Source organism: Oncorhynchus nerka, linkage group LG13, assembly GCF_034236695.1.
Source record: "Oncorhynchus nerka isolate Pitt River linkage group LG13, Oner_Uvic_2.0, whole genome shotgun sequence".
Classification (NCBI taxonomy): Eukaryota; Metazoa; Chordata; class Actinopteri; order Salmoniformes; family Salmonidae; genus Oncorhynchus; species Oncorhynchus nerka.
The window spans coordinates 66,107,805-66,123,585 of NC_088408.1; the positions used below are offsets into that span (position 1 = coordinate 66,107,805).

The 15,781-nt window shown below is 41.2% G+C and overlaps 1 protein-coding gene across 1 annotated transcript; it reads right to left on the reverse strand.

Moving 5' to 3' along the window:
- Positions 1-308: 308 nt before the first annotated feature.
- LOC115139920 (serine/threonine-protein phosphatase PP1-gamma catalytic subunit A-like) lies at positions 309-10,127 on the reverse strand. The gene is made up of 7 exons (XM_029677792.2): positions 9,475-10,127; positions 5,374-5,505; positions 5,026-5,256; positions 4,767-4,871; positions 4,131-4,354; positions 1,456-1,590; positions 309-954 (listed from the first exon to the last, which is right to left on the reverse strand). Exons 1-7 carry the CDS (start codon positions 9,527-9,529, stop codon positions 865-867), a joined length of 972 nt encoding a protein of 323 aa, XP_029533652.1. The 5' UTR covers positions 9,530-10,127; the 3' UTR covers positions 309-864.
- Between the last annotated feature and the right edge of the window lie 5,654 nt (positions 10,128-15,781).

Below are 15,781 nucleotides of genomic sequence, written 5' to 3' on the forward strand. Positions count from 1 at the left end.
GGCCAATGTCAACTTGGAGGCAAACAGCCTCGAGTGTGACCCAGTGACCTTTTCATACCGTACTTCTAATGCTGCCCTTGACACTAAAAAGTCAAGTGGGTTTTGCATAGAGAAAAAAAATGTTTGCTAGTATTGTAATAATTTGTGACTGTGTGTTATAGTATATCATTTTTATAGTACTGGACTGCATATCATCTTTATGCAACTACCATATCTTTCACATCACTTCTAGTAGTACACAATATATGGGAGTAATTAAATCAATGTTGAGCTTCTCAATTCTCAAATAAATACAATTTAAATGCCAATTTCCCCCTCAAATGTGCTAAAAGTTTATTAGAAAGACTTAGACATTACAAGAATGTTTTATTTCTTCATTTAAATTCAGCACAATACTTTAAAAATGGTGAGGATGCAGGCGCAGAGTGCGGATTCAATGTCCTATGGATAAAACAAGTTATACCGAAATAAACATCTAAATGTCTAAATGTAATATTTCCATAGTTGTTTAAGAACCATTAATTTCATTATTGACAGTGAGAAACAGGTGACGACAGAAATTGATGACATGAAATGAAGAAATTGGAAAATTTGCGCACAGCTTCAAACAAGGCATTTCTGTGCATTATTAGCCATATTGTTACATTGTTCCTGATTGAACAGTCATGTGGCAAAGACTAGTTGCAATGGAGTGCAAAACCCCTGAGGTTTTCATGGTGACATATCCATTTACCCTTGTGGACAAAACAACAAAACATTCCGCTTTCATCAGGTTGGAGTGGATATCTTTTCAGTATTGGCAGCAAAGGGCAACCAACCCTTCAGATGCAACAGACGAAAGCAGAACGGGGAGCTCATGCCACCTTATTTCTTGCCTTGCTTGGTGACCATGTTCCGTGGGGGTGTGACTGGACGGCTGCCATTTGGCTTCTTCTTCTCGGCTGGCTTCAAAATCTACAAGTGGAATGAATACAAGTAATCCAATTAAGATTATGTTTTGCCCACTGCAATAGTCTACACATTGTACAGTTTGACATAATGACAAGACTGGTCATAACTTTAAAAGGACATTTCTACATTTGTTATCGCCAGCACCACTGCAACATCAACATGTGAAAACAGTGCATTTCTGTTTTGTAGTAAAAAAATATAGGAAGATAAACGTTTCCAGTGACATCAACCAATTAGTAAGCAATGACTACACATAATTGGTTAAAATCACATGATGCACATCGATGTCGTCACTGGAAACATCTTCCTTTATCTTTTACTACAAAACATAGAAATGTGCCATTTTCACATATGTCGATGTTGAGGTGGTGCTGGAGATGAATATGAAGATGAAACATTTTGAAATGTCCCTTTAACATATACACTACAGTAGTAATACAATCACTGAGACATTTACATGCCTGTGTTAAGATGGAGCACATTCATGATTGAAATATCCCTCACCTGAAACGAGCACATGAGAGTCTCATCCACACTCATCATGGCACCAGCATTGTCAAACTCCCCGCAGTAGTTCGGTGCTGAGAATAAAGTCACAAGCTGTCGCTTTGCAAAGAACTCATAGCCGTCCTCCACAACCTACCGGAAAAGAGAGCATTGATTACAGTTCGGTTGAAATAAAAACGAATTCCACACCAGACTATCAGCACTAGGGCTGACCCCATTGAGTCAACTGGTCCATTGTTTGGTCAATATGCTGTTGGTCGACCAAGATTTTTTTTAGTCGAGCAGTGGCAAATAAATATAGTTTTTATGGCACACAAGACACCAGTCTGATTCAGGCCTGTTTGAGTGGACTAATCCATTTGAGGCCGCGGGGATGGCACACCAGTAGTACATTTACTGTTCTAATCCACAAGGGGTGGCAGGTAGCCTAGTGGTTAGAGGACTAGTAACCGAAAGGTTGCAAGATCGAATCCCAGAGCTGACAAGGTAAAAATCTGTCATTCTGCCCCTGAACAAGGTAGTTATAACTCACTGTTCCTAGGCTGTCATTGAAAGTAAGAATTTATTCTTAACTGACTTGCCTAGTTAAATAAAGGTCAAATAAAAAATGTTTGCTTAATTAAGTTAATTTCTGTTAAATGCATTCAATATATTATTATTACAGTCTTACCGTTCTCGTTGTCAGAGTGGACACGTTGTTTGCAGAGCGCACAACCTAGGCTACGTTTCTGAGAAACAAGTTTTGGTTTATTTTATTCCATTTACGAGTTGTTAAGGACCTAATTACGCATAGAAGTAGGCCTAGGCTACATGGCCTGCGCGCAAATGTAGACCATTTGGGGATCTGATACCATTTCTGATTGTCTTAACTCAGCATCACTGTGGAGCTTCTCAAAGTAATTTTTTCTTTGCCTCAAACAGAAAGTAAAAAAGTCTGTTTTTACATCCATTGAGAATGACAATAGTTCCTGGGAAAAACATTCCAGCTCTCTCCCTTTCGATAACCATGAAAGGGGGGGAAGAAAATGTCACGCCCTGATCCGGTGGAAACGTCATAAAATAGGCCTATCTGATTACTTCTTATCCCCTGCGAAAATGGCCTATAACTATGTGTCTGTCAGGAGCTCACTGGCTCGGGAAACTGAGGGCCCAGAATATTTTATACAATGTTGCAAATTTGCTAGCATGAGCTTAGGCTGGACCAAGTTAATACGCTATGCTTAGCCAATGTGATTTATAGAATATTTTTATAAAAATATTTTCTACCTGCGAGCTGCAAATTATTCTATTTGTGGGCTTTATGTAGGCTATTTTTACACATTGGCAATAGAAGTTACTTTTAGATTTGTATAATTTTCATTTAGATATAATTTTGATTAACCACATGACATTGATTTTGAGATATGAAGACTATTATAAATTAAATGAAACTGTTCCACAAAAATGTGAATATAAAAATCATAACTGCCACGCACACAGATCAGTAGAATTGGTACAATAACTTGGCACTCCAAATGGAAAAGGAGGTGTTGCCTATTACCCACAAATTCAGAAGCATAAGGGCAGAATCTGCGAAGGACAGCAACGGGGTCAGGAACAGGTTTTTTTCCTTCTGGTTAGGCTATATTAATCTCTGGCTCCCTCTTTAGTTATTGGTCTTTTTTAAATCAGTGTTTAAATCATCAGATAAGCTCAGTAGCCTACATATAGTTAATTTGATTAAAACATAGGGTGTGTCTATATGGAAAAAATCTATTAAAAAATTTAGACCAATTGATTGGTCAGATTTTTAAGAAATGTTTTCGTCGGAGACAGCCCTAATCAGCACTGATCGGAACACGACTGAATTTACAGGTTACTTCCAAAATAATATTAACACTTGAGTAAATGAAGGATACGAAGTATATTTAAAGCAGGTATGGTTCCTGAGTTTAGAGATTCTCGTCACATATGTGCAGATTATGTGCACCACATCACTTCTCTCTCGGCCTGCAGTTTGTGCATCTTGCCAGCTGTCACTCAAATGGCGAGGGGCTGAAGCTTATTGTCTGGAACTCGAATTGCTACTTGGCTGGCCCACGTGGGGGAAAATATAGGGCAAATAGCACTGCAGTGTCCAGTAAAGAGTTGCTTTCAAACTAGGGATTTTGTGGCTAATTGAGGTAAAACAGTAATTCTGCTCATTGATTATAAACTGCACACTGACACATCAGCACAAAGCATGAGGCTTAAAAAATACCTACTAGTTGCCAAAGTTCCAGAGCATGTCTTTAAGCAATAAACATCATGCTTAGGGTCATGTATAGAAATGCTGGGCAGGCTATTATTTTGGCTACCATGGCTATGCCCCCATAGGATGACAATGCCTCCATCCACAGGGTACGAGTGGTCACTGAATGGTTTGATGAGCATGAAAACCATATGCCATGACAGTCTCAGCCACCAGATCTCAACCAATTGAACATTCTGGAGCGGTGCCTGAGACAGCGCTTTCCACCACCATCCACAAAACACCAAATTATGGAATTTCTTGTGGAAGAATGGTGACGCATCAGAATCTATGCCAAGGTGCATTGAAGCTGTTCTGGCTCGTGGTGGCCCAACGCCCAATTAAGACACTTCATGTTGCCGTTTTATTTATTTTTGCAGTTACCGGTTTGTAGACAACATACCTGATGGGCGCGACAGATCAGATCCAAGTCATGTTTGTGCAGGAACTTTGCCACCACTTCTGATCCAAAGGTGAATGAGACGCCCCTGTCGTTCTCTCCCCAGCCAAGGACATCCTTGTCTGGATCAGACCAGAGCAGGTCACACAGGAGGCCCTGGTCAGGGACGTCGGTGGGCCGCATGACACGCCGGATCTGCTCCATGGACTGGAGGTCAGGTGACAACCCTGAGAGACACAGAAGAAGATTAATACAGATGAACAACCGGAATGAGGTCAATTCCAATCAGAACTTGTGTAAAAATTTCAAGGACAGGAAGAACAATTGGAATAAAAGCAAATAACATTCCTCAATATCATAACAATGTCTTAGAGCAGTGGTCACCAACAGTCAAGGAATTCCTAGACAATCACCAAATCAATCAAATTTATTATAAAGCCATTTTTACATCAGCCGATGTCACAAAGTGCTGTACAGAAACCCAGCCTAAAACCGCAAACAGCAAGCAATGCAGATGTAGAAGCATTTATGTAGAAAAGCCAACAATAAAGCCTTGTACTCCTATTTATTGTTTAGCTGTTGGCGGTAGGTGCACTTAATTCTCTTAATTTTTTTTAGGACAACTAAAAAGCAACATACCTCCATGGCAACAGAAGATCTTCTCATCAACAATGGCAGCGATAGGGAGGCAGTTAAAACAATCTGTAAATGTTTTCCAGAGCTTGATGTTGTACCTTCTTTTACCTAGAATAATAATAATAGCACGTTAGGATGATCATAAGCTAGGCAATGCATATGACAGGAATTTATAACAAAATGCTACCTATGTAGATACAAATGCCATACTTTGTCAGAGTGCAGGACTATAATTATTACAACATCCCCACACATCACTCACACTCGTCATAGAATCCATATATTCTGTTGATGGAGGCGCACTCATGGTTTCCTCTCAGCAGGAAGAAGTTCTCCGGGTATTTGATTTTGTAGGCTAGAAGCAGACAGATGGTCTCCAGAGACTGCTTCCCTCTGTCCACATAGTCTCCCAGAAATAGGTAGTTGCTCTCAGGAGGGAAGCCCCCATACTCAAACAGCCTCAATAAGTCGTAATATTGCCCATGGATGTCACCTGCAGAAAACAAACAACTTCAAGATGTAGCTATAGTACACACAGCCCTCATTGGGTCTAAGGGGATAGAAGACATCGTTTAACAGTTATTTTCACGAAATAGCGATGGTTACTCACCACAGACTTTGAGGGGGGCTTCAAGCTCCAGAAGGATAGGTTGGCTGAGAAAGATCTCCCTGGACTTGAGGCACAATCCTCGGATCTCATTCTCCTGCAGCTGCACATTCTTACCAGGTTTTGCTCCTCTGACTATAAAAAAGAAAATTCAGATGAATCTACAAGCAAATATATCTACCTAGTTTGCTGTTATGCTCATTGCCACCATATCTTGTTAATGTCTTCTGGATAGGGGAGTGAGTGATGACAATCATATCAGATTACTCATGTTATTGACTTCATTTTTCTGGGCAGATAGCTGGGACAGTGCCATGGACCATGTAGCTAAAGTAACGTTAGGCAACTAGCTAATTTGACTGAACATTTTGAAATGTGACGACCAGGACAAACGAATTAGTTTAGCTGGTTAACTAGCCGACTAAACTCAGTGGTGTAGTGGAGGGTATATGCAGGTACAGACCTTATACCCACTTTTATTGTGAGCATTGAGTATACTCACTTCTTAATCCCCACGATGCGTATCAGTGTAGTGGAGGTATACGCTGTATCAATTAATAAGGGTGCTGAACAGATCAGAATGTTTAGCTTAAAATGTTGATAAACTATCATCTTTCTATTAATTCATTTACATTTTCTCCCTAATTAACAAATTGGTAGTTACGATCTTGTCTCATCTCTACAACTCCCCAACAGGCTCGGGAAAGGCGAAGGTCGAAACATGCGTCCTGGCTTACTTAACCTGGAAGCCAGCCGCAACAATGTGTCAGGGAAACACCGTTCGACTGGCGACCGAAGTCAGCTTGCAGGCACACAGTCAAGGCGTCGCTAGAGAACGATGAGCCAAGGAGAGCCGCCCAGCCAAACCCTTCCTTAACCTGGATGGCGCTGGGCCAATTGTGTTCCGCCCTATGGGGCTCCCGTTCACAGCTGGCTCGAACACCAGGCTGTAGTGATGCCTCAACACTGCGATGCAGTGCCTCAGACCACAGCACCACTCGGGAGAGAAACTTTTATTTCTCACATTAAATGGCAGCAATGTGCACACGAAGGTAGGCCTATGCGCAAATGTTCCAAAACATTGTAAAATGCGAGCAGTTTCATGGAGAGATTTTGAAAGAGGGGATCTCTAAAGAAGCATCATCTATCATGTGTTGCTAATATGACTACGGTAATGCCTTTGGCTGCTAGACAATGAAATTAAGTTCATTTGTAAAACAGAACAGCACACATGAGGAAGTCTTCATAAAATAATTGCCTCCACATTTCTATTGGTAGGACTTTGGCTATAGGCTAATTTGAAGCAAGGCATGCCTCATAAAATGAAGTCAAATGGCCTGGTTTCAATCAAATAAGGAACAGGAAAAATATAGGGATGCTTTCACTTCTCAATTAAATGTTAACTAGCCATAATGTAGCCTATGCCTATCTGGCAGAATTATATCATGATTATTTGCATCTATCCAGTGGCCATTTGTTTTACAAACACTGCGTACCAAACAGTGCTAAGTGCCTGCACAGTTGAATTAAAGAGCAATCTTAGATGTTTCCCAGACCTCAAAAGTAATCTCCTGATGTGGTTTAAGCATTGTTGTTGACTTACATCCAATTTGGTTGTTTTTCTATTAAAAAAGTGAGACCGAAAACCTGAAAAAATTATATCAGACTATTGACAGACTAATGTATTCATTTCAACAGTTGGCCTACTATTAGCATACTTGCACAGTACAGCTTGGGTTGGTCTGACTAATTTTAGGTCATGTACAGTTGAAGTCGGAAGTTTACCTACATTTAGGTTGGAGTCATTAAAACTAGTTTTTCAACCACAAATTTCTTGTTAACAAACTAAAGTTTTGGCAAGTTGGTTAGGACATCTACTTTGTGCATGACACAAGTCATTTTTCCAACAATTGTTTACAAACAGATTATTTAACTTATAACTCACTGTATCACAATTCCAGTGGTTCAGAAGTTTACATACACCAAGTAGACTGTGACTTAAACAGCTTGGAAAATTCCAGAAAATGATGTCCTGGCTTTAGAAGCTTTTGATAGGATAATTGACATCATTTCAGTCAATTGGAGGTGTACCTGTGGATGTATTTCAAGGCCTACCTTCAAACTCAGTGCCTCTTTGCTTGGCATCATGGGAAAATCAAAAGAAATCAGCCAAAACCTCAGAAAAAACATTGTAGACCTCCACAAGTCTGGTTCATCCTTGGGAGCAATTTCCAAATGCCTGAAGGTACCACGTTCATCTGTACAAACACCATGGCCATACCACTCAGGAAGGAGACACGTTCTGTCTCCTAGAGATGAACATACTTTGGTTCGAAAAGTGCAAATCAATCCCAAAACAACAGCAAAGGACCTTGTGATGATGCTGGGGGAAACAGGTAAAAGAGTGTCTATATCACAGTAAAACGAGTCCTATATCGACATAACCTGAAAGTCCGCTCAGCAAGGAAGAAGCCACTGCTCCAAAAACCGATGAAACAAAAATAGAACTGTTTAGCAATAATGACCATCGTTATGTTTGGAGGAAAACGGCGGAGGCTTGCAAGCTGAAGAACTCCATCCCAACCGTGAAGCACAGGGGTGACAGCATCATGTTGTGGGGGTGCTTTGCTGCAGGAGAGACTGGTGCACAACCCAAAATAGATGGCATCATGAGGACGGAAAATGATGTGGATATATTGAAGCAACATCTCAAGACATCAGTCAGAAAGTTAAAGCTTGGTCGCAAATAGGTCTTCCAAATAGACAATGACCCAAAGTTGTGGCAAAATGGCTTAAGGACAACAAAGTCAAGGTAATGAGTGGCCATCACAAAGCCTTGACCTCAATCCCATAGAAAACTTGTAGGCAGAACTGAAAAGGTGTGTGAGAGCAAGGAGGCCTACAAACCTGACTCAGTTACACCAGCTCTGTCAGGAGGAACGGGACAAAATTCACCAAACTTATTGTGGGAAGCTTGTGGAAGGCTACTCGAAGCGTTTGACCCAAGTTAAACAATTTAAAGGCAATGCTACCAAATACTAATTGAGTGTATGTAAACTTCTGACCCACTGGGAATGTGATGAAAGAAATAAAAGCTGAAATAAATAGTTCTCTATTATTCTGACATTTCACATTCTTAAAATAAAGTGGTGATTCTAACTGACCTAAGACAGAACATGTTTATTTGGATTAAATGTCAGGAATTGTGAAACTGAGTTTAAATGTATTTGGTTAAAGTGTATGTAAACTTCCGACTTCAACTGTAGGTAGTGTTCACTGTCCGAATTTCTCCACAACTTTCCTTCACTGGGCGGGTCATTTTTGGCCAAATTTGAGTATACCCACTTCTCCAGGCACCACTGACTAAACGATTTACCATGGACATTGTCCTGTGTAAATGCGGGCTACTTGGGTGCTGAAATTCGTCGTTTTTGTAGACTAGGCAGCCGATATTGGGCGCTAGATCTGCGCAATCAAAAATAATTGATGTGCCTGCCTAGTCGGTAATTAATACACTCATGTCCCCCGTGGACCGGCTCGTACAAAAGCACATTTCATTCCTTAACTAGCTTTAAATTGCTGCGCGTCGGAAAATAAACTGGACAAATATATGTGTACAGTCTGAATAAAACGTATGCCTTTGACTTTGCCTAAATTTGACCTGAATGGAGAATGCTTTTGTACGAGATGGTCTAGGGGGGACACGAGTGCATTACCGGCTGAGCACATCAAAACAATAGTGCAGATCTAGCGCCCACTATCGGCTGCCTCGGTATAGTAAAAATAAATACGTAATTTTATTTGACATCTGAACTCGTCAGCCCATACTAGTCGCCGATCAACTCCATCGTAAATCGTGGAGTTGAGACGGCTAGTTGGTTAACTAGTTTGACTAGTTTGACGTTAAAATTAGCTAACTACTATGGCAACAACATCATGCACTAACGTTAACTAGTAACTAACGTTAGCTAAAATATACAGTCTACATGCGACATCAACAGCTAACGACGTTAGCTAGCTAAAACTAGCCTACAGTCATCTATCTTAACAAAGTGAACAGAATATTACTGCAGCAATAACGTTACATTGGTGTAGACTCCTTACCTTCTAAAAGACGCTGGATGATACTGTCTATATTGAGTTTATCAACATCGGCCATGGCGACGCAGAAAAAGAGGCCTGAGTGAGCAGTGCAAAGTGCAAAATCTAGTGCTGGTTACTAGCTAAGTAACGTTCGCTACGATTAATTCGCTTCGCGAAATTACTGGTTCCAAAAACAAAAACGTGTAGAAAGTATACCCTGTTATTGGTTATCTTACAACGTTATTTTATACCTTACCACCTACTTCAACATCTTTGTTTTAAACAAATTTCCAAAAACAACGCCTAATATTAGCCGTATATCGGGACAAAATCCACGTTAGCCGTTAGCAATGCCCTCTGATTCTTCTTTTTCTTCTGAGGTTTAATGGCGATTGGTATCCAATAAATGTTGCATTACCGCCACCTACTAGACTGGAGTATGACTCCCATGTACTTTGTTTAAAATAATAATAAATACCCTACCATCTAACCTTACACGAACTAAAAACCCACCACCCACTATGTGAATATATCTAGTCCTACCTTAGGCCAACAGCCTAAAAGGACGGGACAGCCTGTAACTCTTCTGACGTCAAGTCTCCTACACCCAAATACCTCTCTGAAACTGCCACCACAACCTACATTTTCTGCGACATCCCTGCAGTACAGTTGACAACCATTTCTATAAACGCTATAAAAAAAAATCGAATTTTACCGAAACATATCACTTCCTCTGATTCTACTTCTCTTTTACATTTGTATTGGCGGATCACACATTTTGGCGGTGTATACATCGCCACCTACTGTACTGGAGTGTGAGGCGGCCTCCCTACTCATGCATTTCTCTTATCTGTTTTTCCGCCTACTGTTCTGGGTTGTGAATTCATTACACACATTATTACATGATTCATTTTTTTGGGTGACACAAAAAGAGAAGGGAAGGAAATAAAAATTGCCCTACCAACTAACCCTACACCCATTAAAACCTCACCACTATTCCACTACTTGGCCCTATCTGATCCTACACCAGGCTGGCTGCCTGGGAGGAAGGGACACTATCGTTCAACACACCTTGTAACTCCTCAGCAGTAAAATCTTGTACACCCAAGTTCTTCTCTGCAGCGGCCACATCAACATCTATTTTGTGTGATTTACATTCCATTTCTGCGGTACAGATAACCATGGCTATGAATGCTAAGAAGCCAATCTTACTGAAGCACATGGAACCTCTTAGGATCCTCGCCCTGGACCCATATTCATCTACTACTCTCATCACTGCCTCAGCATAGACACCTTCTGTGCTACTCTGACCATGGCAATCTTGACCCGCCCTCCTCTCACCAGAACTTCTAATCTCCAGCAACATGGGTACCCCTATACACTTAACAGACAGCTTTTTTCACTGATACTACACATTCTGTTGACTCATACTCTCCTGCACACATCTAGGAATCTCACTCCTACACACTGCTGCAACATTACCATAAGCTTAGCACCTAAAACACCGTAATGGGTTCGGGACAAAACCTCTCACGAGATAACTGACACAGCTTGACTTGACTTTGTCCGGTAAAGACTCAAAACTCAAAACTCAGCAGGACAGACAGTGTCTTCTCTTTTTCACCACACTCTCCACCGGGTCTGCGACGCACGGTACGGCGGGCGTCACAGTCACCAGGAATCTTCTATTTCAGTTGATCCTCCTCAACACTTAACGCCTCTCCACTTATCACTCCTTTCAACGGTGCCCTGCTCCGGAGAGCAAAGCAAGTCTCAGGTCTTGTCCCGAGGCATGTGGTGCGGAGCACCTGACCACTTTGGACGAAAGACATACAAAAAAATCCTCACAAGTCCACCTCGAGTTACTTTCACCGATTCAACAGTCCTAAAACTCTTCTCCACCCATCCTGACACCACATATGGATCAGCCAGAAAGCAAAGATCCATTCTCTCCAAAAATCTCACTTCCACTTGACCAGAATCATCTTCATCGGCACGAGGCTGGACCTCAGCAGTCTTCAGTGCACCTGACACCACATGTAATTTATATATATATATATATATACACTGTATACATTTACATTTAACCAGGCAAGTCAGTTAAGAACAAATTCTTATTTACAATGATGGCCTACAACGGCCAAACCCAGACGACGCTGGGCCAATTGTGCTCCGCCCTATGGGACTCCCAATTATGGTCTGATGAGATACAGCCTGGATTTGAACCAGGGACTGTAGTGACGTCGCTTACACTGAGATGCAGTGCCTTCATGCACCCAGGACCCGCCTCGAGAGCCAAAATTCATCCTCACTCTCAACAGGTTCAATTTCTGAGCTACCAGAGTACGTTCTTTCTTTTTGAAAGCCTACTTGATGCCAATCTTCCTCACAACACCGCTTCCCTCTACACTCAGCTCCTTTCCATCTTCCTCACAACACCGCTTCCCTCTACACTCAGCTCCTTTCCATCTTCCTCACAACACCGCTTCCCTCTACACTCAGCTCCTTTCCATCTTCCTCACAACACCGCTTCCCTCTACACTCAGCTCCTTTCCATCTTCCTCACAACACCGCTTCCCTCTACACTCAGCTCCTTTCCATCTTCCTTGCTGTCCATTCCACATCTCCACACTCTTTCCAGTCCTTCATCCGCTGTAGTAGAAAACTGTTAAAATGGTCTTGTATCTTGAATTTGCCACCATGTCACTTCACTCAAAAAACTCTACCAGGCGCCATTACTCCTCGCGGCCCTAACCTACTCCACTTTTCTACTTCAAAGGAGTCTGCCAGCCAACCTTCTGGGTGGATTTGATGGCTGCTGCCATCTACTGTACTGGCCTAGAATATATCTAACCTAGCTAGGTGAGCCTCCCTGTGGCATCTGTGCCTTTCTGCTGCCATAGTGCCAGCCTCTTCCCCAAGTATTTCAGTCTCCAGTAGAACTTGACTCTCAATTAATATTTTATTACTGGGATTTTCCTCTTCCCCAAAAAAACAGATTGTTTTATCTATTACCCAAGCTTAGTTTTATGAGGGGTGAGCAGGTAATTCATGAAACAATACCAATAGGAATTTCTGATACCTCATCAATTGTAATTGACAATTCGTTTTTTTTATCAATATTTTTATTAATTGGTTTTGAAAGTTTACTGGTCCACATCTTTGTTCACAGGACAAAACATTAAAGTTGAATTTGTGAACAAGATAATAATAGTAATAATAATGTATTACATTAGTAAAGTGCTTTTCATTTTACAAGAACAATCTCAAAGTGCATAAAATAAAAGATAATATTGATTTTTTTTTAAAGTAAAAATATAACCACATCATAAAAGCAACAATCAAAGTCTAGGAGGAAGGGGAGACCAGCCGATAAAGTCTTACTGTAAATCCTGCTTTAAAAGACCTAACAGTCTGAACAGCCATGAGATTGTCAGGAAGGGAGTTCCAAAGGCGTGGTGCATGAGAGGAAAAGGCACAGTCCCCCATTGTTCTGAGCCGGGTCCTGGGTGCATGAAGCAATTTGGCGTGGCTTGACAGTAGGGTGCATGAAGGTTCATAGGGGGAGTGTTGATCTGACAGGTCGGCAGGTCCGATACCATTTAGGGATTTGTGGACCAGGAGGAGAATTTTGGAGTGAACATCAATAGAGAAAAGGTTACACTAAATTGGACCCTTGTCATTAAATGTGAACATAATGTCCTTATTTTGCCCTGAAAACACACTTACCTGCAATGTTTCTGTTTCACCATACTCCAGAACACAAAACACTCAAGCTACTGCACCTCAGGCTCTCCCCTAGGAAGAAATGTAACATTCTCAGTGGCATTACATGGATGTTTTTATGTCATTCTCTGTAAACTTGTTAGTTGCCTTCACCCTTCTCTGTAGTCCAAGTCGTCTCATCTCTTTGGGTTATTAAGAGTGAAAGGGATGGCTCAAATTGTGACTGTTAATTAACATGCTCAATACTGTGGCAATGGATACAACTGCCTTGGTTTTGAAAACCATTTACCCATGTTGTCCAGTAGGCAGTGCTAGCAGCTCATCTTTCAATGTGTCAAACCAAGTTGAACTTGGTCTTTGAAAAGGAGCCACTGATACAGTACATTTCTTCGGGTTCGTCTTCAATTTGATCATCTCTTCTACTCGACCTACTGCATTTGATACCCATGTAATCGAAGTGGACATCATCTGCATCTATTCCTGTACCTGTCAATATTGGTTGGTCACCATTCACTGCACATGTACATAAAACAGCTCAAAACATGACCAAATAGCATGTGTGAGCCTACTCGCTCAGGTGACTGATCGATAGGCTTGAGAATTAAATCTGTAAGCGCCGCATTGTTCAGTCAACCTTGGATGACAACATATTTACATAAAACACAGCCCAGTGGGATTATTGTGGCCACAACCCTGGCATGAAATTGTCTTCCATATCAACTCTGATTTGAATGTTGTTTCCAGATAAATCACAGCTAACTAAGATGTTATTATTTTCATATGAGGCTTGCATCTCATTGCCACCCTCGAGCCACCAATAAAACGCAATAATACTGAAACTTTTAATAAACTTCCTTCAGAATTCCCCCTAGGTGTTTTCTGTCTGGCATGAGTATATGACATTTCTCCCTTATATATGGTTTAGATTGTAATAAACTACAAGTTGCTGAAGTATGACAGTATGTGCATATTATTTCCCTTCACAATCGTTTTATAAGGCATGTATGATGTACATCAACTGCATTATGATGTATATCACAGTGGCCTGAGTTAATGGCTTCTGCCTATATTTGTGATTTCACATGGCTCCAGATTATCATGTATGTACGTATTGCCTTGAGGGATGGGGGTGTGCAGACAACACCAAAACTGGTCTTGTCCAAGCCCAGTTTTTCTCTGAATACGGTGTGGTTTTAATGGTGGAGGGAAATGATTTGTTTGAAGTACAGAGTTGGTATAAGAACTACCACCATCATCACCACTATAAAATATTGACAATATTGAGTCTATGGTGGGCAGAGAGTCAAGTAAGATGGAAATAAATAAATTACTGTATGTCATTAAATATGTCTGCAGCCTGGGCTAACAAACCCCTTCATGTAACCAGGGGCAGATTGACCAGAGTTGTCACCATGGAATTTATATGTGAAATAAAACTGTGCTTCAAAGATGATGAACATGAATGCCTGCATGGTATATCACTTTCCTGTTCGTTGTACTTGTGTCTAGCTGTGTTCTTCAAAAGTAGGCTACCACTGAAGAACAGTATGTTAATACACACTTTTGTAACCCCTCAGATACCGTAGGCTATACATACTCTTTTAACATCTTAATTCATAATGTAATCAAAATTCAGACCCTAATCCAGTAATTGACTTTATAAGCACGTTCATCTTTTAAACCCTAAGGGCACTTTTTAGAGCATTTGTGTCAATTTGTCAATAACATCAATCATATGCTTTTTTGTAGGTAGGGTACGAAGTGCTTCCCATAAAGTGCATTCGGAAAGTATTCATACCCCTTGACTTTTTCCACATTTTGTTATGTTACAGCCTTATTCTAAAATGTATTAAATAGTTTTTAACCCTCATCAATCTACACACAACAGCCCATAATGACAAAGCAAAAATCGTTTTTTTGAATTTTTTGCAAATATATTAAAATTAAAATTTTGAAATATTACATTTACATAAATATTCAGACCCTTTACTCAGTACTTTGTTGAAGCACCTTTGGCAGCGATTACAGCCTTGAGTCGTCTTGGGTATGAAGCTACAAGCTTGGCACACCTGTAATTGGGGAGTGTCTCCCATTCTTCTCTGCAGATCCTCTCAAGCTCTGTCAGGTTGGATGGTGAGTGTCGTGGCACGGCTATTTTCAGGTCTCTCCAGAGATGTTTGATCAGGTTCGGGCTATGGCTGGGCCACTCAAGGACATTCAGAGACTTGTCCTGAAGCCACTCCTGTGTTGTCTTGGCTGTGTACTTAGGGTCTTTGTCCTGTTGGAAGGTGAACCTTCGCCCCAGTCTGAGGTCCTTGGCGCTCTGGAGCAGGTTTTCATCAAGGAGCTCTCTGTACTTTGCGCTGTTCATCTTTCCCTCTATCCTGACAAGTCTCCCAGTCCCTGCCGCTGAAAAACATCCGTCCGGCATGATGCTGCCACCACCATGCTTCCCCGTAGGGATGGTGCCAGGTTACCTCCAGACGTGACGCTTGGCATTTAGGCCAAAGAGTTCAATGTTGGTTTCATCAGACCAGAGAATGTTGTTTCTCATGGTCTGAGTGTCTTTAGGTGCCTTTTGGCTTCCGTCTACCATAAAGGC